The sequence below is a fragment of the Myodes glareolus genome, chromosome 24 (genome assembly GCF_982192425.1).
Source record: "Myodes glareolus chromosome 24, mMyoGla1.1, whole genome shotgun sequence".
Classification (NCBI taxonomy): domain Eukaryota; kingdom Metazoa; phylum Chordata; class Mammalia; order Rodentia; family Cricetidae; genus Myodes; species Myodes glareolus.
In genome coordinates this window covers 30,143,842-30,163,319 of record NC_142049.1, presented here as the reverse complement: position 1 = coordinate 30,163,319, position 19,478 = coordinate 30,143,842, and the positions used below count along the sequence as shown (strand labels likewise).

Here is a 19,478-nt window from a genome sequence, read left to right as displayed (position 1 = left end):
AACTCCTTTGGTAATTGCGGACGTGACAAGCATATTAAATAGTCTCTGGATGCTTTGCTTCGATGACTGACAACTAGCTGCTCTTGTAAAGAGATACAGTGAAACTGGCTTCCTAGGGGTCTTGCTGACGAGAATGGGGGACAGTGGCTTCTGCTGAGCCCTAGGCTTGAATTTAGTTTCATCCTGTGCTGGATTGGAGTCTGGTTTGCAGTATCCTCAGGGAGGCTGCTGCTCCCACAGCCCTTCTGGTAATGCACTGGCCCCTGTTGCTCAGAAGACAGATGAAGTGCTTGCTTCTTTTGGCTGTGACTGTGGCTTTATGACAGTCATGCTAAGACTGCACCAAAGAAAAAACGTTTCTGTTTTCCATAGCTTCATTGAGTTCTCTTACTGGATGAGACTCCATCTTGGTCAACAGTCCCAGTGTTGACAAGCTGGTGTCCGGGGGTAACTTCCAATTGCGGGTTTTTTGGTTTTTGGTTTTTTTTGGTGTTTTTTTTTTTTTTTTTTGGTTTTTTTCGAGACAGGGTTTCTCTGTAGCTTTGGTGCCTGTCCTGGAGCTAGCTAGACCAGGCTGGCCTCGAACTCACAAAGATCCCCGCCCGCCTCTGCCTCCCAAGTGCTGGGATTAAAGGCGTGCGCCACCACCGCCCGGCAAATTGCAGGTTTTTAACTACAAGTAACTCAAGTTTGGAACCCAGGCCTGGGCTACATTGTAGTCCTTGAGAATGATGGAGGCTGCTGAGCATGCACTGAGTTAGTCTGGACTGTGAGTACTGGATAGTTTAGTACTTGAGATAGGTCCTGAATGCCAGTGTCCTGATCAAAGACTTTGCAAAGCTGGCCAGAGGCAAATGAGGCTTCTTTTCCATCTGTCTCAGGACCCAGATAATTGGTCGTCTTCACTTCCACCCATGCTATTTTCCCTAGAACCCAACATGAATAATTTTGTAGAGCATGAGTTTTATTCGGGCTGATGTTGGGCATGTTACAGCAGAAATTTGTATCAACTGATAGTCACACAACAGTTGCAAGAATGGGTCCGTGGAACTGCATTAACATACTGACTTCAAATGGTGTCTCATAGTCCAGGCTGACTTTCAACTGCTATACAGCTGAAACTGGCCTTGAACTCCTAACCCTTATACCACCACCTCCCAACAGCTGAGATTACAGGCGTGTCACCACGCCTGACCTTGAATGTTATTGCTTTAGCATTTGAATGTAATTGGTAAATGTCTTGGCTTTAAGGCTTGAACGTGATCAACAAGAGGTGATTAATGATTAGCCTGAAGCTTGATCCCTGGATCTACATTGTACAACTGGTCTCCATACATATGCCCACATATTTATACAAGCACACACAGGAGTAGGCGCGGGAAAGATAACTCAGTGACTTAGAGGACTTGATGTCTCAATGAGACTCTAGATTTGGTTCTCAGCACCAGCACTGCAGTTCACAACCTTCTGAACAGCTCCAGGGAATCCAACACCTTCTTCTGCCCTCCATGGGCACTGCAGGTGTATGGTGTACTTACATGCATGCAAAACACTTACTCAAGTGCCCACAGAGGGCCTAGAGAAATGACTCAGAGGTTAAGAGCACTGGCTGGTCTTTCAGAGGATCAGGGTTCAATTCCCAGCACCCCTATGACAGCTTACACCTGTCTGTATCTCCAGTTCCAGGGGATCTCACACAGACATGCATACATGCAGGCAAAGCACCAATGCACATAAAATTAAATTATCCTTAAAAACCAAAAATGAAAAAAGAGTGTCCACAGAAAGAGCCTGGGCCTTACTCGTGTTAGAGCAGTACTGTCATTTCATTGCTGTCTCTGAGATCTTGAGCTTCCTACACCCTTAGTCCGCTGTGTTTGCTTCTTGCAAAACAGCAAGTTTTTGGCAGTTTGCCAGCTACTGCCACATCATCTACATGTTTCCATGTTTGACTCTGCTCTTTATTTTTTTATGATTTATTTATTTATTATGTATACAGTGTTACTCTGGATGTATGCCTACAGGCCAGAAGAGGGCACCAGATCTCATTACAAATGGGTGTGAGCCACCAGGTGGGTGCTGGGAATTGAACTCAGGACCTCTGGAAGAGCAACCAGAGCTCTTAACCACTGAGCCATCTCTGCAGCCCATCTGCTCTTTATTTTTAGTGTTTTTATTACCTTATATTAATTGTATATAATAATGGGTTTTGTGACATTTCCATACATGCACATCATATATTTTATTCATTCACACACACACACTACTCTCCTTTGCCTTTGCCCTTGGGATTATCTCCCTCTTCCCAACTAGCCACCTTTTTTTAAGGGCTGGATTTAGTGAGTTAGGGTTGTTTACAGGAGCACGGGCCCCTTACCAATGGTTGCACGACTGAAGAAATGTTTCTTACCCCTCCATCAGCTAGTAGTAATAGAGTCCTGGGGGGTCTATTAGATTAGCCTGAATTAGCACCTCCCCCTCTCAGTAGTAGGGTGTTGAGTCCAGTCTTGAGCAGGTCTTGTGACATCTGTAATCAACTAGAGTAGCTGGCTTTCTATGCCTACTTCTCCAAAAACTAACTAACCTACTCAGGACTGATAACATTTCTGCTTAGTGGCTGTCAACCAAAGCAATTCACCTAGCTAAATAAATGGCTGTGGAGAGTCACCTAAGCTGAAAGCCATGGCTGTAAGAAGTACCCATGCAAGGCTGTGGTTCTAAGAAGTGGCAGTTAGAACTAGGCATTTAGTCTACACAAGCAACAGTGGCCTTGTAGCTGCTATTCACCTCTTCGCAGAAACTGGAATAAAAGTCTAAAATCTATGCACTCAATTCAAAATGCTTTCCATTTTACTGGATTGTTATACTGTGCACATCTAAGTGCACGCTGTGGTGCCCAAGAGTAAACAAAGCGACTTTGTATATATGTTTTATTTATGTGGCATTGTTGTTTCTGAGAAGGGCTATGTAGCTAGCCCTAGCCAAAGTGGAACTCATGGATATCCACCTGCCTCTGTCTCCCCTGGTTTTGATTTTTGAGGCAGTCTCTCGTTGCCCAGTGTGGCCTTCCTATGACACCAAAGATGATCTTGGATTCCTGATTCTCTTCCCTCTTCCTCACAAACGTTGGGATTAGAAGCTTTTGCCACCATAGTCAGTGGATGCAGTGCAGAGCTCAAAACCCAGGGTTTGGACATGCTAGGCAAGGAAGTACTTGACCTAAGTGAGATACATTCCCAGTCCTACTTTGTATATTTTTAATGCATTATCTCTATGAATTGCTAGTTTCTATTTTATATTGCAAAATTAAAGTGGAAAAGATTCCTTTTATTGGCATCGTGTAAAATAATTGATTTTATTATGACATTTTCATATATGTGTATCATGTACTTTGATCATACCCACCCCACCTTTTTGCTCGTTTGTTTTTTGAGATAAGGTTTCTCTTTATAGCCCTGGCTGTCCTGGAACTCACTCCATAAACCAGGCTGCCCTCGAACTCAGAAATGAGTGCTGGGGTTAAAGGTGTGCATTTTGTTGTTGCTGGTTTTGTTCCCACTCCCTTTTAAAGAAACCAAATGTTACTACTTATTTCATCATCATGATTACAGATGTTACGGGACTGGATAAACAGGCAAATTAAGCAACCTCCTCCCTCTTAACCAGATGTTTCTCTTGCATTTGTATGACGAAGCCTAAGTACGTGAGAAATCACCTTAAACTAAGAGTAATGGTTTTGGGGGTGTAGCTCAGAAGTAGAGTGTAGGGAGCCCAATGATCGGTATCCCAAATTTTAAAACAAAGGCATCATTTTTTACCACTAAGAGGAAAATATTAAGAATATAAAACTAATTTAGCAAATTGATGACTATTGTCATATCCTTAACTGATAATATCCAGTCATCAATTTTCTGATTTGAAAAGTCCATTTTCAAGGTGGCTGAAAATGTGAAGCAATTTCAGGCTTTTCTCTCCCACGTTCCATGAACACCAGTCCCTCAGTAGGAAAAACTGCATTAGTTTACTACTGTAGTAGGCTACTCGACAAGCTAATTTTACGAAGCAATGGCATTTTAGAGGTTCAAAGTCCACACAAAACACGGTAAAACATCGGTCAGGGTCCTTTGACTGTGTCACATCATGGTGGGATGTATTTTTCCTGGAGAACTCCATACTGACTTCATATGACCCCCACAAAGGTGCCGCCTTTATACACCACGGATAAAATTGTTGCCTTCTTAATCCCATTAATCTAAGACTTTGGAAACTTGATTCCATCAGTTCCATTTCAAATCGGAGCAGTATCCTTTATTGCTTTCCTAATATGTTGCTGGGAAGCATTACAAAACTGTGGTAAGAGTCTAAACATGTTGGAGTCATTAATACATTAATCCTTCCCTTGGCATTGTGGTTCCTTAGAAATAATTTGGGTCAGTGGAGCATTAGGTCGCTTTCCTCATGGTCGTAGAGGGGACCTATGCTGCAATCCTCACTGGCCCTGTGACGACAAGGGCGGGATGCAAATTTCATCCCTACGAGGCTCCAAATCCCTTGCTCCTCGCTGTCCAATCAGGACCAAGTACAAGATCTGTTTGGAAACCAGAGCAAAAATTGTTATCCACTTCCAGAGCTTCTAAATGCCACAGTTCTTCTCCCCCAAAGTCAAACGCGCTTCCGCCGGGGCGTCCTCAAGCCCCGCCCTCCGGTCACACCCCCTCTGTGATTGGTTGAGCGTCGAGACAAGTCGAGCCACGATAGGTCAGAACCGCCGCGGCCGTGAGCGCCACGTGTACAAAGGGCTGAACCGGAAGCTCGGAGCCGAGGAGAGCAGTGGGCCTGTCGTTGGCAGCGGAGGCAATGGAGCACCCAGAGGAACCTCTGTCCGCGCGGCCAGCGCTGGAGACCGAAGGCCTGAGATTCCTGCACGTTACAGGTGAAGGGCGGCTGAGCGTGCGGCAGGCGCCGCCATGCTCGGTGGGTCGGCCTCCAGGAGGCCTGGCGTTAACGCCGCGGGCAGGCTGGGACGGCGGGCTTGGCCCGAGAGCAGCTTCCCCGAAATCGGCCCGCTCTGGGCGGGCGCTCGCGAACTTGATTCGCTGGAGTCTTTCTAACACCTCCTTTATGCAGTGACTGGAGTCTCCGGCTGGCGTTTTGCTCTGCATAGCCCTAACCCACTGCTGTCTCCTTTACAAAGTGTAGCTCCGCAGGTCTGGGTGGCCTTTGCTGTCCTGAATTGGATAGACACATCCCTCTAGCCCTTGAGAACCCCGCTGCTGTGCCCTGCACCCTCCAGACTACTCCCGAGTGCTCTGGTGGTTGAGAAGTTTCTGTACTCAGCATTTCCGGAATCCTTGCATTCCCGGCCCAGATAGTAACTAGTAAAGGGGTCAGTTTCCTCAGCTAGATGTGAAGGTTCTGATGGCAGGAGCTATGATTTATCTCTGCTGAATATTATTGAAAAATGGCATTCTCCGTTTTTGAAACTGTTTTCTTTTTGTCAGTGGGCTCCGTGCTGGCCAGCTACGGCTGGTACATCCTCTTCAGCTGCATCCTTCTCTACGTTGCCATCCAGAAACTCGCAGTCCGACTGAGGGCGTGGAGACAGAGGCAGCTGGACCAGGCTGAGACTGTTCTGGGTTAGTGTCCTGTGATAGAAATGAAGGTGCCTGTAGCTTACTTTCATGGGTGGCAGCAGTTTATGCCTTTTAGTTTGGGTTTTTGAAAGATTTTTATTGAGATGCAAAAATTTCCCAACGGCGTGTAGCATACTCAGTGCACATCTTGTTTAGTAAGAGGATCAAAATAAAAACTTAACCCTTTCGTGTGCTCTAGCTACATCCTTTGAGTTATTGTGGGTGACCAGAAACTCGGCATTAGGATTTTGCATGCACTTCATTTTGACGTTTCCCAGACCTCGTCAAACCTGATTTCCGCCTTTAATCGCGGATCTCTGTGAGTTCCAGGCCATCCTGGTCTATAAGAGCTAGTTCCAGGACAGGCTCCAAAGCTCCAGAGAAACCCTGTCTCGAAAAACAAAAACAAAAAAACAAAAACAAAAAAACAAAACAAAAAAAAAACCTGATTTCCATTTCTCATTTGGTTGTTTTAAAAAAAAAAAAAAAACCTTAAAGCGCAGCCATTCTAGCTAGAAGCTACCTCTGTGGTTGTGCCCAAAAGAAATGTGAAGTATTTTATGTTGCAGTGTAACTAAAATACAGATCACCATGCATCTGAATTACCATAGTACTGGGACTGGGGTGGAAAGCCTTGATTTACAGCTAGGCAAAGCTGTAAACTAGGATTGGGTATGGGACACATGCCTTTAGTCCCAGCACTCAGGAGGCAGAGACTGGCAGATCTGTATGAATTTGAGGTCAGCTCAGTGTACATGGAGAGTTCTAGGCCAGCCAGAGCTACATAGTAAGATCCTATCAAAAAAAAAAAAGGAAACTGGGGTTGGAGCTGTCACTCAGCTGGTGGAGTGCCTAAGTAGCATACACAAGGCCTGGGGTTTAGTCTCCAGTACTAAATAAAAGTGGGCATGGCCAGCTTTCGTTATCCCGCACTGGGAGGTGGAGGATCAGGAGTTTAAGGTCACTCTGGGCTACATAGTGACTTGGAGACCAGTTGAGGTTACAGGAGACCCTCCCTCAACCAGAAGTTAGTTAAGCTGGGATATTCATATTCAATTCATAATGCTAACTAAAAGGACTTGTTTTTTGTTGGAAGAGGATCTTACACCTCTTTTCACAGACCTGGGCAAGTCCAGTGATAGATGGAGATGCAAAGGCCTTCAGCTTTGCTTTGTGGACCGCTGGTCAGCCTAGTGATCGGGTGCGAGTGAGATGTATGGTGTATATGTTGTACAGTAGAGTCTCGCTCCGTGACCATAATAGCACTTAGTGCTCCACTCTGAGTGTGCAAGGATATATTTCGCGGTGATTTTCTGACGTTTGAACCTCTCTATATTTATAGGCTATTTTATATGGAGTCATACCTAATTGTTTTTTCTTGCTATTTTAGAACCTGATGTTGTTGTTAAGCGACAAGAGGCTTTAGCAGCTGCTCGTTTGAGAATGCAGGAAGATCTAAATGCCCAAGTTGAAAAACATAAGGAAAAACTAAGACAGGTATGAACTGGGTTGACTTAAATTAATTGTGTTGGGTTTTTTTTTCTTTTCTTTGTTTTTTCAGGGCCTTGAGCATGCTAGACAAGGTCTCTGTTACCTATCCATACCTCTACTGAACTGTTCAAGGCTTAGTGATAATGGTCAGTAAAATATTTACTGTTATTTCCAAGCATAGAGCAGAGTCGTGTCTCATTAAATTCCAGCTGCATTTTATAGTCTACTAGGTCAGCGCTGGCCATATAGAGGAAATATGCTGGCTACGAATATGTTTGTGAATTCATTGCTACCGTGGACAGTGTGGGTGAGTGAGTGCACGCCTTTTGGGTGGATATCAAGAATTAATTTCATTTAGTTTACTGTGGGTCAGCATGCTTGCTTTGTACAGTTTTGAACAGTCAAGGGAGGAAAACTCTTGAAGAAAGGTACATCTTTTGTTTCTGTCTTGCCTTCAAGTGTTTTCTTAACAGTATTACTTCACAAGACTGTGTGCTAGGGGCACATTGCTGCCAGAGCCGCTGTGGATACCACCAGCCTGTCTGCCTCCCAAGTGCTGGGCTTCCAAGCTCCATATTTAGCTCTGTTTGAAGCTGGGTTTTGCATATGACTTAGTTTAGGGATGGTCAAGCACACAGCTGTGGGTTTCAGGAGAGTAAGAAAACGCAGCGTAAGGCTTAGGTAAGGATTGTGTTGGTGGAGGTGTAGACTAAAAGATGGGAATTTTGAGTTTGTTTTTAAGTCATGGATTTTCATGGGAGGAAAGGTGGAAAGTGAGGGAAGGAGGAACCAAAGGTTACTCTGAGCAGCCAGGGGAGTTGCGCTGGTCCTCATGGGAGTAAGACTGCTGTACTCGGTACTTCTGCTGCTGTGCTGGAATGACAAGCAACTGGGGAGAAAGGGTTTATTTTGGTGTCCAGACCCTGGGGGAGGACACAGTCTGTCATGGCAACAGGAACATGAGGCCAGCCTGGCAGTCAGGAAGCAGACAAGGCAGGAAATGGAGCCAGGCTATAAAACCTCAAAGTACCTCCAAGAACATACTTCCTCCAGCAAGGCTGCCCCTCCTAAAGGTTCCATGACATTCGCAAACACGGCTGCCAGCTGGAGACCACGTGTTCAGATACTAGTGCCTGTGGGTGACATTTATCATTCCAATGACATTTGTACACTAGCATTGAGCTAATCTGTCATTGTCATTTCCAGTCTGATCCAGAAGTTTTCAGAGCCTCTCTCATCTCCCACAAAAAGAACCCTCTCCCAGCTGTGAGGCACCAGACAATTTGGTCTCAGAATTATCAGCCTCAGTCGTGTCGCTGGGCTTCCAGAGACATGTGCCTTTCTGCCACATCGGCACCTTCTCTTATTTCTGCATGGCCATCCTTTCGGGTCTGCTCTTCCCAGCTTGACTGGGACCCAGAAGGAAAGAACATAATAAGATATAAATGCACACCCTCCCTCCTGAGGCATTTAGTTCAGTAGCAGCCTTCAGATAATGTAAGCTAGTTGCCAGTCTTCCCCTTAGTCACCAGCCTGACTTTAAAGTTAAGAATTAGAAACCTGTGGCATAGAAGTTTGTTCTGTGGAAATAACATCTCCACTGTCCTTGCTTCTTACCCACTGCCTAAATAGCCCATGTAATGTTAAATTTATTTAGGTGTTTTGGTTTTTTGTTTGTTTGTTTTTTCGAGACAGAGTTTCTCTGTGTAGCTTTGGAGCCTGTCCTGGAACTAGCTCTTGTTGACCAGGCTGGCCTCAAACTCACAGAGATCTGCCTGCCTCTACTTCCCAAGTGCTGGGATTAAAGGTGTGCGCCACCACTACCCGGCTTATGTAGGTATTTTTACAGATGTAGTTTATCCAGTATTTTATGAGCACATTGTGTGGGTCCCTTTGAATAGAAATGGAAATAGTACGTGCATGTTTTTTCTAATGCCCATCATATCTGCCTGGCTTATGGTTAGTTTAGATCTCTCATAGGTAATGTTAGAATTTATCTGCTATACATTGATTCTGGGTGTTTATTATTTGTGTGTTGAGTGCAACCATGTACATGTTGTGGTGTGCACTGGGAGCTCAGAGGACAACTTACAGGAGTCAAGTCACTTCTTCCATTTGCGTTCTGGAGCTCAAATAGATCATAAACTTGTTTGCTTGTTCAGCAAGCACTTTTGCCTGCTGAGCCATCTTGCTGCACCCCACCCCCCATTTGTTTTTTGATTTGTTATGATGGATTAGACGTTTTTTTTTTTTGAGGCATAGGGTCTCATGGAGCCCTGCCTAGACTAGACATCTGCCCCTGCCTCCCTATAGCTGGGGTTCTGGGATTGCAGGCATGCTTCACCATGCCCCACTAAGTTAGACATTCTTGATGTAACTAAAAGTATAGAGTAACCTTTATGTTAAGAGGTAGTTGGTTCTTTTTGAACTTCCTGTGCTTATAAGTGATGGAAGCTTGAAGGGTGTGCCATGGAGAAATTTGCAGAACATGTGCTTTTAAGCCATCTCATCATGTGTTCTTATGTCATCACAATTTAATTAGGACCAGAATAGATTGCACTGGGTTTGAATTCTTTCGGAAATGAGAGATTGCATGCCCCTGACATGCATGTCCACTGCAATGCTTGGTTGCTTAAAAAAAATGGCTCCTGTCCATGAAGCAGGAAGCAGAAGCAAATACCATGTGTGTTGGATCCATACCTACCACAGGCTTCTTGGGCAGCCATTGCTGAGTGTGGTTTTCTGCTGGGATTCATTTCCCTTATGTTTCCATAGTACTTAACTTTCTAATGCACTTGGCAATCTGTTGTCCTATGATCCAGTGCCTGAGGCACAGCCAGGTAGTGGTAAAACAGGCCACACACACCCATTACAGGTCATTTCTTCTGCATTGCCAAAATGGACTGATAAGGGTGGGTTGAAATAATGGAATCATTGTTTCTTTTTCCACATTTTAAAAACTTTATTTTTATTTTATGTGCATTGGTGTTTTGCCTGCGTGTATGTGTGGGGCTGCAGATCCTCGGGAACTGAAGTTACAGAGAGTTGTGAGCTGCCGTGTGGGTGCTGGGTCCTCTAGAAGAGAAGTCAGTGCTCTTAACTGCTTAGCCATCTTTCCAGCCCCTTCCGTACATTTTAGAGCATTTAAATAAAGATTTTATGAGATAGGGTCTCAGTGTGTTTGCCAGGCTGGTTTCAGACTTAAAGTTTCTCATCTCCTGGGCTCCAGGGTTAGAGGTGTACGCCACCATCGCCACCATCACCACCGTGGCCACCGTGCCAAGCCCCCACAGCAGCTCTTTTTTTTTTTTAACATATATATATATATATATATATATATATATATATATATATATATATATATATATAATGAAAGTGAGCCGTGTTTGGAGAGAGATTTGAATTAGAATTCTCAAATGAGCATTTTCCCTGAGACCAGTAGGAGCTTATGAGAGCTTCCTCTCTGTGTTCTTTGTGTGTGTGATTTTTCCTTAGCTTGAAGAAGAGAAAAGGAGACAGAAGATTGAAATGTGGGACAGCATGCAAGAAGGCAGAAGTTACCGGAGAAATCCAGGAAGGCCTCAGGTAACTAGAGTTGACGGCAACTAGCTGTGTCGAGTGCCGGGGCTTGGATTGGGTTTGTGGTTTTTGTAAATTAAACCCAGACCATGGCATATTGAACTATACCACCCTACCCTCAAGTAGAATTTATTGATTCTTAAATTTGTGTATGTTCAAACAGGAAGAAGAAGATGGTCCTGGGCCTTCTACTTCGTCTGTCACCCCCAAAGGAAAATCTAACAAAAAGCCTTTGCGGGGAGGTGGTAAGAGCCTGGCGATGTGAATCATTTAGAAGTTTTAACACTTACAAGATATATTGTCTTTTGTCTGTACTTTCTGTGTATGTGTGCTGTGTGCACTTGAGTCTGCCAGTGCACGTGCCCATGCTTGTACACAGAGGACATTAGGTTCTATCAGTTTCCACCCTACTCCCTGAGACAAGACCTCCCCCTCATCTCATTAGTTAGTTTGGCGGCTGGGAAGCCTCAGCAGTCCAAGCGGAAGCACTGAGCATACAAGTGTGTCTGCTACCATGCGTGGCTTTGTGCTTGGGTGCTAGGGCTGTGCACACAGGTCCTTGTGCTTGCTCAGCCCTTTTCCCACTGAGCCTTCTTCCTGGCTCTGTATTTTCCTTTTAAAAGTTAAGATTCTTCAGCTGAGCATGGAATGTATGCTTGTAATCCTGGTACTTGGGCAGCTGAAGCATGATTGTCCAAGTGGAGGCCAGCCTAGGCTACATAGTAAGGAAACAGTCTCAGTTTCTCTGTCCCCAAGTTTAGGGCTGTAGAGATAAGGCTGCCTGTGGCTCTTCACTGAGCAATTAGGATGATGGTGCTGGGATTCAGTGTCTTTCCTGCTCCTTGATAGGCTGTGACAGGAAATGTGAGCCAGGATGAGAACACTCTGTCCTACAGAGCTGTGTCTGGCAGACACTGTCTTGTCTTGCTCCAGTGCTGCCCTGTTTCTTATGAGTAACTTTCTCAAGATAGAAATATGTTCACTCAGCTTTTCCTGTATATTACATGACGAGATGCTTTAGGTGACACCATAGCAGCACGTCTTCATCTTGTCCCTGAGGGATTTTACATATCTTGGGAAGGTGGGACAGACAAATGCAGGGATTAGCAATCTTTTGTGATTCAGGCTGAGTTTGAAGCAATGGAACAATTTATTATGTATCTCACCTCCAGAGCTAATTACTTTCATCCTGGCCTAACCAACACACATCAGTTTGTACATGGCCTGTTGTGCTGTCCAGCAGTCCTGAGCTGGGGCCAACCTAAGCAACCTGGCTTAGCAAATGAGGAAACTAAAACTTAGGGCAAGATTTCATGATAAGCTTGGAGCAGAACCAGCCCATGTAAGACTGACTGTGGAGCCTCGGGCATTTGGCAAGGACACAGTTATCATATTGGCTGTAAGGATCTGATGTGGGAGGAAGAGATGGAAAAAGAATGTAGGTGACCCATTTCTGACTACTAGAAGTGTAAGGTTCCATTCTGGCTATTTGGTTTGGTTTTTGAAACAAGGTCTTAGACCTAGGCTGACTTCCAGCTCAATATGTAGCCAAGGATGACCTGGACCTCTTGATCCTCTTGCTTCCTCCTTCCAAGGACTAAGATCACAGGCCTGGACCATCACACCCTTTTAAAATGTTCTGCTTTGCTTTTGTTTTGTTTTTGAGACAATGTCTCAAACTATAGCCTAGGCTGTTTTAGGAATCACAGTATATCCAAGGCTGGCCTTATGCAACCTCCTGAGTGGAACTACAGTTGTGAGCCCCCACATCTGGTCATTTTAATTGTTTTCAAAAGTCTATTTTCTGCAGCTTTAATAGCCTTTATTTGGATGTGTGCTTTCTTTTAAGCACTATAATTAGTGTAGAGTAAACATCCAAGCCCATTTCTCTGAAAACCTACCAAAACCCTCCAGTCCCTGAGCATGAAATCCCATGAATCCCTGGGCTCGAGCCAAGCTCGAGCAGGGCTGAAATCTCACCAACCCCTGCTCTGGAAAATTCCTCCCCCAAGAAACCCTGTTTAAGCCTGCCTCCTGCCCAGTCCCCTGCTGCTTCTCACCTGAGCAAAGGCAGCCAATTTCTTGTGTCTCTCCCAATAAATCTCTTATGTGAGGTTTGTTGTGTGGTGTGACTTTGTGGTATTCCTTGGCTCCCGACTGCCAAAGATGCCTTTCCCCTCAGAGATGCAACAGTTCTACAGAGGAAAACATTTACTTCTGCTAGGGAAACCTCCCCACTCGGGGCTGCAACACCTCCTTCGGGAAACCTTACCTTAGAGTTAACTCGTGCATTGGGGATTTCCCCTCAGAGCTGCAACACTTGTATTGAGGAAATTTTCCCCTCAGAGCAGAGCTGTAATGCTTAAAATTGGAGGCTTCATATAGTTAAATCAGGGTATCCAGTAATTTCTGATTAACATTTTGCATGCCTCTCAAGTCCGGGTATTAAAGGCTGCACCACAACTATCTCCACCTTATTTTTTATATTCTAAAGTCCCTTGGAAATGGCCATGAGGATGGAATCTTTATCTTTGCAGTGATTTACATGCTAGATTTGTGGTTAGAGTTTTAATATAGAATATTCCCTCATCTCCAGCCATCAAAATGGATCTGTTTCCTTTTCACTTCCAGGTTATAACCCTCTGACTGGTGAAGGGGGTGGAACCTGCTCCTGGAGACCTGGACGCAGGGGCCCATCATCTGGTGGATGAAGCTAAGACTCTTGTTAGTGTCACTTGACATTAACAAGGTGAACCCTTAACCCTCAACTCAATTGCCTTACGCACACTTTCACAGTGACTAGCCAAGAAGAGGTGGGCTTATTTCCATTCTTAACTACCTGCATTTTAAGGGCTTTGGTCAGTATGAGATGAGACATTGCCGTTAGGTCACACTCTGCTTAGAGACGAGACAGCCATTAAGTTCATGGCTACTTGCTAGCTGGTAGGCTGAAGGCCTCTTGTATTTAGCAGACTTTGTGAAGGAGGCCCAGTGGTGATGGTTTGGGGGTAGAAGTCCTTTCTGATAGGACAGTCTCTGTGACAGGATGCGTTGAATGATGTCTTCCTTATAAACGGTGAGCCCACCAGTGAGGATTACTGATGTACAGTTGATGGGGTTTGCTTCTGTATATTTATTTTTATGTACAGAACTTTGTAAAAAAGAAAAAGTTAAATACTTGAAAAGTAACATTTTTAGCATCTTTATTAAACTCGAGGAAATTTCTTTGTGAGCTTGACTTTGTCAGACATTAAATAGCTTTTTGTCATCCAGTCTCCAATTATTTTGCTTACTTCTCATGGCTAGTGGCAGATATCCTCGGTTATTTTAAAGTTGACAGACTCTTTGAGTTTTCGTTGTTACACTGGTAGGATAAACAAATAGCACAGCAGGCTATGGTGGTATGTGCCTGCACCCACACACCGGGGCCTGAGAGTAACTGCAAATTTGAGGCCGACCTTAGCTATGCAGTGAGTTCCAGGCCCATCAGAGTTATAGAGTGAGACTCTGCCTAAGGGAACACAAGTACTCTGTAATAGACTGGTAAGACATGTTTAAAAAGAAAACAGAAAAGCATGGCATTTGCCTGTAAACACTTCAGACACCACAGGATTGCCAGACTGGCCTCAGTAGCAAAACCCTACCTCTCCACACACCAACCCAACAACAGAGTCCTGCTTGAGCTCCCAGGACTTCCTTTATGCATATGGCTCATCTGTCCTTGGGAGGACCTGCTGGGGACTTTCTGTAAGACTCTGATTACATAAGTATGTATGTGTCTCAATTTGATTGTTTGTTTTTGTTTTTCAAGACAGGTTCTCTATTTGTAGACCTGGGTATCCTGGAACTCACTTTGTAGACCAGGCTGGCCGTGACCTCAGAAATCCGACAACGTCTCTCTTCCTGAGTGTGAGCCCAGCTGTAGTCTTTGATTTTTATATTATTCAACACTTGTTTTGAATAGCAAAACTATTCTTAACTTGGACCAGTTTGGGCTTACATGGTGGATGTTGGACCTCTTGGCATAGAATCAGTCATGGAAAGTAAAAAAAGAATTAAACTAGAATGGCCCACTTGGCTAGAAGGTAGAAGTCTATGGGGCAAAACAGTTTGTGGTTGTCTGTTAACATATAAAAGGAAAAAAAAGTCTTTGTAGGACTTTGCTGGGGAGCTTGGTCTGGCAGTACTCATATAGTCACTTGAGAGACGGTCAGGAGGATTTCTAGTCCAAGGATAGGCTGGGCAATGTGGAGGCTAGGAAGTCTTGGGGAAGGCTTGAGAGCAGAGTTGGGATGGGTGTAGCACTGGAATTAGAAACAAATAGCTAATTGACTTGGAGTCTAGAAGGACTGAGTTGTGTTAAGTGGCTTTCAACTAAGCAGTAGTGTTGATTTGTAATAGAAACTAAATAGGCAAAATTGTGATTTTGGTAATAGTAGGTGTTCTGGCAGGTTTGGATGGTGATAATCATACAGAAGTAATGGAGTAACGATGTTACTGGTATACAAATAATGGGTGTAATGTATTGAGATTCTACCTATATAATAGTTTGGAAAAGCACTTACCATGTCATATCTACAGACCTGGTTAATACTCTGCCTGTGGAGCAGGTAGTCTGGTTTTCAGGAACTGAAGCTTAGAGGAGTTAAGTAACTTGCTCAGTGCTAATCAGTGTAGTCTATTTCATCTTGTGTTCTGGACCCAAAGCTTAAGCTAATCAAGGTGTGGACACTTTCATCCAGCTAAAGAAACAACTACTCTGAGGAAATTGTGTGTCACAACTTAAGGGCAGTGAGCACTTCAGATGGGCAGCCTGGCACCACTCAAGGTCTGCCTGCTGAATAAAGAAGGAACTGAGGGCAGGAGTACAAAGGCCAAAACCCAAGCATGACATAGAAGAATGGACTGAGCCAGTCATAAAACCTGTTTGAAGCTGGGTGGTGGTGACACACACCTTTAATCCCAGCACTCAGGTGTTGTGGAATATAGTTGAAGATGTGTTACATTTGTTTATGCTGTGGAATATTTGTTTAATGATGCAAAGATGTGTTTCATTCTTTTATGTTGCATTTGTTTGACTCTGTGAAGCTGTGTTACTCTGCCTGCCTAAAACACCTGATTGATTGGTCTAATAAAAAGCTGGAGAGAGAAATAGGCGGCAGAGAATAAATAGGAGAAATCTGGGAAGAGAGATGGAGGAGCAAGAAGAGGAGGAGAGGAGGATATTGGGCCAGTCACATGGCCAGCTGCAGAGTAAGAAGTAAAGAAAAGAATATAGAATAAAAAGATAAAAGTCCAGAGGCAAAAGGTAGATGGGATAATTCAAGCTAAGAAAAGCTGGCCAGAACCAAGCTAAGCTAAGGCCGGGCATTCATAAGAATAAGTTTCCTTGTATTTATTTGTGAGCTAGGTGGAAGTCCCCCAAAGAATAACAACAAAACCAACTACACTCACGAGGTAGATCTCTGAGTTTAAGATCAGCCTGGTCTACAGAGCAAATTCCAGGCTACCCAGAGAAACCCTGTCTCGGAAGACAAACAAACACCCGTTTGAAACCCAGCTGCGTGTTCTGCCTTACCTTCGTGCTATGGCCACAGTCCGCTCTCCTCTTCCTGCTGCTCTCCCTCACCTTCCTGACTTCCGACCACCAGGGCACTCAGAGCTTACTCCCTGGACATTGTCTTTATTCTTCCTTTTTCATTTTTGCATACCCACATCCTGATTCCTAACAAGTGTGCTCTGACCCCCACATGTGTGCTTTCGCTGCCACCAACACATAAACATAAAGAAATGTAAAAGGTGATGATTTGAAGGGGTCACAACATTCACAAGTGTAGAGAGGACTCCAGTTGTAGACATGTTTACTGTTCAGTTAACTGCATCATCCTTGGGGGGGTCCACGTGATAGTGTGAAAACAGGCCTTTGTGGCACCCAGGAAACTCACTAGCCACTTGCCTTTTTTAGCACCCTGAGACTACAGCAGATTTCTGCAGGTGTGGATACAGTCCTCCTTATTTTGAAACACCTAATTCAAACCTCAAGGGTCACCTCATACCTGCCTTGGCATCATCAAAGCATCCTGCAGAGCCTGGAAGAGAGAGCACGAAAGGAAGTGCAGAAGCAGGGATCTCACCAAGTGGCCTGATTTGGGCGGTTGCCCATTAGCATTCCCTAATCATAAGCTGCCATAAGTAAAATAAGCTCTTATCCCCAAGGGACTGTGGCTCCTTCAAGTTTTGTTCCTCTCAGAGATCTGTGGGTCATCTAGAAGCTGACTGGGCTGGTGTCGTCCCTGATAGCTGTCAGCTGGGCAACAGGTGACTGGCTCTGTGCTTCCCGGTCTGAAGCAGGCTAGGGTAGCCAGGGCTTGTTCATGTGGCAACTCGAGTCCAAGTTCAGGATGACAAAGTTTAATTTTTTTTTTTTTGTATTTTAATTGTTTCTGTTATGTGTGTTAGCCAGTTTAGGAACATATGTACCACAGTGCATGTGTAGAGGTCAGAGTACAACTTTGAAGAGTCAGTTCCTCCTTCCATCTTGTTGAAGCAGGGTCTTATATCTGCCACTATGTATACTCCATTCTAGCTAGTCTATGAGTTTCCATTTGATTCTCCTGTTAACTCCTCTGATTTCATTTGGGATTATGGATACAAGCCACTACGTCCAAGGATCATACCTCAGGTATTGGGCTTGCTGGGCAAGCATTTTACCCCCAAACCATCTGTCTCATCAGCCCACATTCACAGATATTGATTCCCATTTTACTGCTATCCCATTGACTTAAGCAGTTCATAATTCGAAAGCTAGGAGGAGGTCAACACTCAGTGGGAAGACCTATAAAATCGCATTACAAGGAATAAATGCGGGGAGGGGAAAATGCCATTTAGTAGAATTAGCCTAATCCCGGCTAGATGCTATTGATGACCTTGTGCAGCCTTCCCTCATTCCTCAGTGTGAATTCTGCCCCAGTCTACTGAGGTTAGCTCACCTTCCAGTTAAGGCTCATCCCCAAGATTTACAGTCAAGACAGTGGAGTAGCAATTGTGCATAACCCTGCTCTGACCAATACAGTATATTCCCAGCCTTCCAAGAACCTAAAAGTAACCTTAAGTGAGGACATACAGACTGGCTGGGGTTTAGCAAAGGCACTCTGCAGGCAAGCAGGCAAGGTTTAGGCACAGTGCAATACTGTACAGTGATGTTCCTCACTAGAGAACCATCAATGTTGTGAACCCAAGGACGGTTACTGGTATCTGCAGAAGGGATCTGTGGAACGGTCGCTTAGCAGACTTCCAGTAGACTGCCATCTTACAGAGACCCAGGGAGAATGCCAGTGTGTTCTGACCTCACTCCCATCCACTCACCACTCTTCTGCAAGTGCTAACTGATGCTTACTGAAAGCTACCCCCTGGGGTGTCGACATCTACTAGGTTGGTTAACCATTGCCTTTTAGACTTTCAAGAACAGGTTGAAGTTCTGACTCCTACTCCCTATGGATGTGACCTTATTTGGAAATAGGGTCTCAGTAGATGTTCAAGGTGGACATGTGACAGAGTGGGGGTGACATAGCCACAAGCCCCAAACATTTGGCTGACTAGAAATTGAACAAGAAAACATTTCCAGCACCTTCACTTTGGACATCTAGAACTAAGAGAATACCTATCCTTCTGTGGCTATAAACAAGTTTGTTTCTGGTGATGTGTCACAATAGCCATAAGAAGTGAGCCATAAGAAAGTTACACTGCGAGCACCCCTCCCCCTCCTCCCCCGCCATGTTACAAAAGACAGAGTCCGAGGGCTCAGGAGACAGAAAAGTTCCACAGAATTTCCACACGGACCTTGCCAGGAGATGGCCTGAAAACATTCCTAAGGCCAATCTCACAAAGGCTGTGAGCACCGATATTCGTGAACAGCTCTAAAAGCAAGCTTGATGTGAGGACAAGCAATAGGCCCTCCAGGTCTGCCTGCCTGCTTTTGCTCCAGAAGGCTGACGTATGAGATGTAGGGCCCCAGCCACACAGTCCGCTTGGGCCAGCTCCTGAAAGTACGTATGCATATGGCTACTCAGCAGGCCTGTACTTCTCCAAAGAATGTGTTGGGAAACCCCATGCGCTGTGGATTGAGGCCTGAGTGTAAGCATCTCCGGGTGAGGAATGCTGCTCCTGGTGCGTGCAGTGACAAGCGCCCATGCAAGTGGTTGGTGGAGTGCTGATACCAAGAGTCCAATTCTTAGCAGCTCTGTGTGATTAGGCTTAGGTTGGGGGACCAGCAGGAGAGAAGAGAAAAAAGTCTGCTGTTCCCATCAGTGTGCTTGCTCTCATCCCCGAGAACTGAGCTCATTTCTTAGTCTTGTGTCCAGTGGCTTCTCACCCGCTGTAACTCCAGCTCCACGGGATCCAGCACACCCTCCCTGACCCCCACAGGCACCTGCATACACGTAAAATACCTGCATACACATAAAATCTTTTTTCTTTCTATCCGAGACAGGGTTTCTCTGTGTAGACCTGGCTGTCCTAGAACTCACTCTGTAGACCAGGCTAGGCTCAAACTCAGATCAACAGCCTTTGTCTTCTGAGAGCTGAGATTAAAGGTATATGCCACCACACCTGGCTAAAACAAATCTTTTTTTTTTTTTTTAAAAAAAAAAAAAAGAATTTATACCTACGATACCACCCAATGCTAGCTAGCTATTTTCATAAATATTAACTAAGGGACATGGATGCTCAAGCCCCTGGAAAGCATACACGTGACAGAAATGTTCGCAGCAACTGTAT

General features: G+C 44.8%; 1 protein-coding gene across 1 annotated transcript; it reads left to right on the top strand.

Moving 5' to 3' along the window:
• The first annotated feature begins 4,774 nt into the window (after positions 1-4,774).
• On the top strand, positions 4,775-13,971 carry Selenos (selenoprotein S). Its single transcript, XM_048434777.3, has 6 exons — positions 4,775-4,933; positions 5,502-5,636; positions 7,024-7,130; positions 10,620-10,709; positions 10,867-10,948; positions 13,335-13,971. The coding sequence occupies exons 1-6, from the start codon at positions 4,858-4,860 to the stop codon at positions 13,418-13,420; spliced, it is 576 nt and encodes a 191-aa protein (XP_048290734.2). The 5' UTR covers positions 4,775-4,857; the 3' UTR covers positions 13,421-13,971.
• Positions 13,972-19,478: the final 5,507 nt, after the last annotated feature.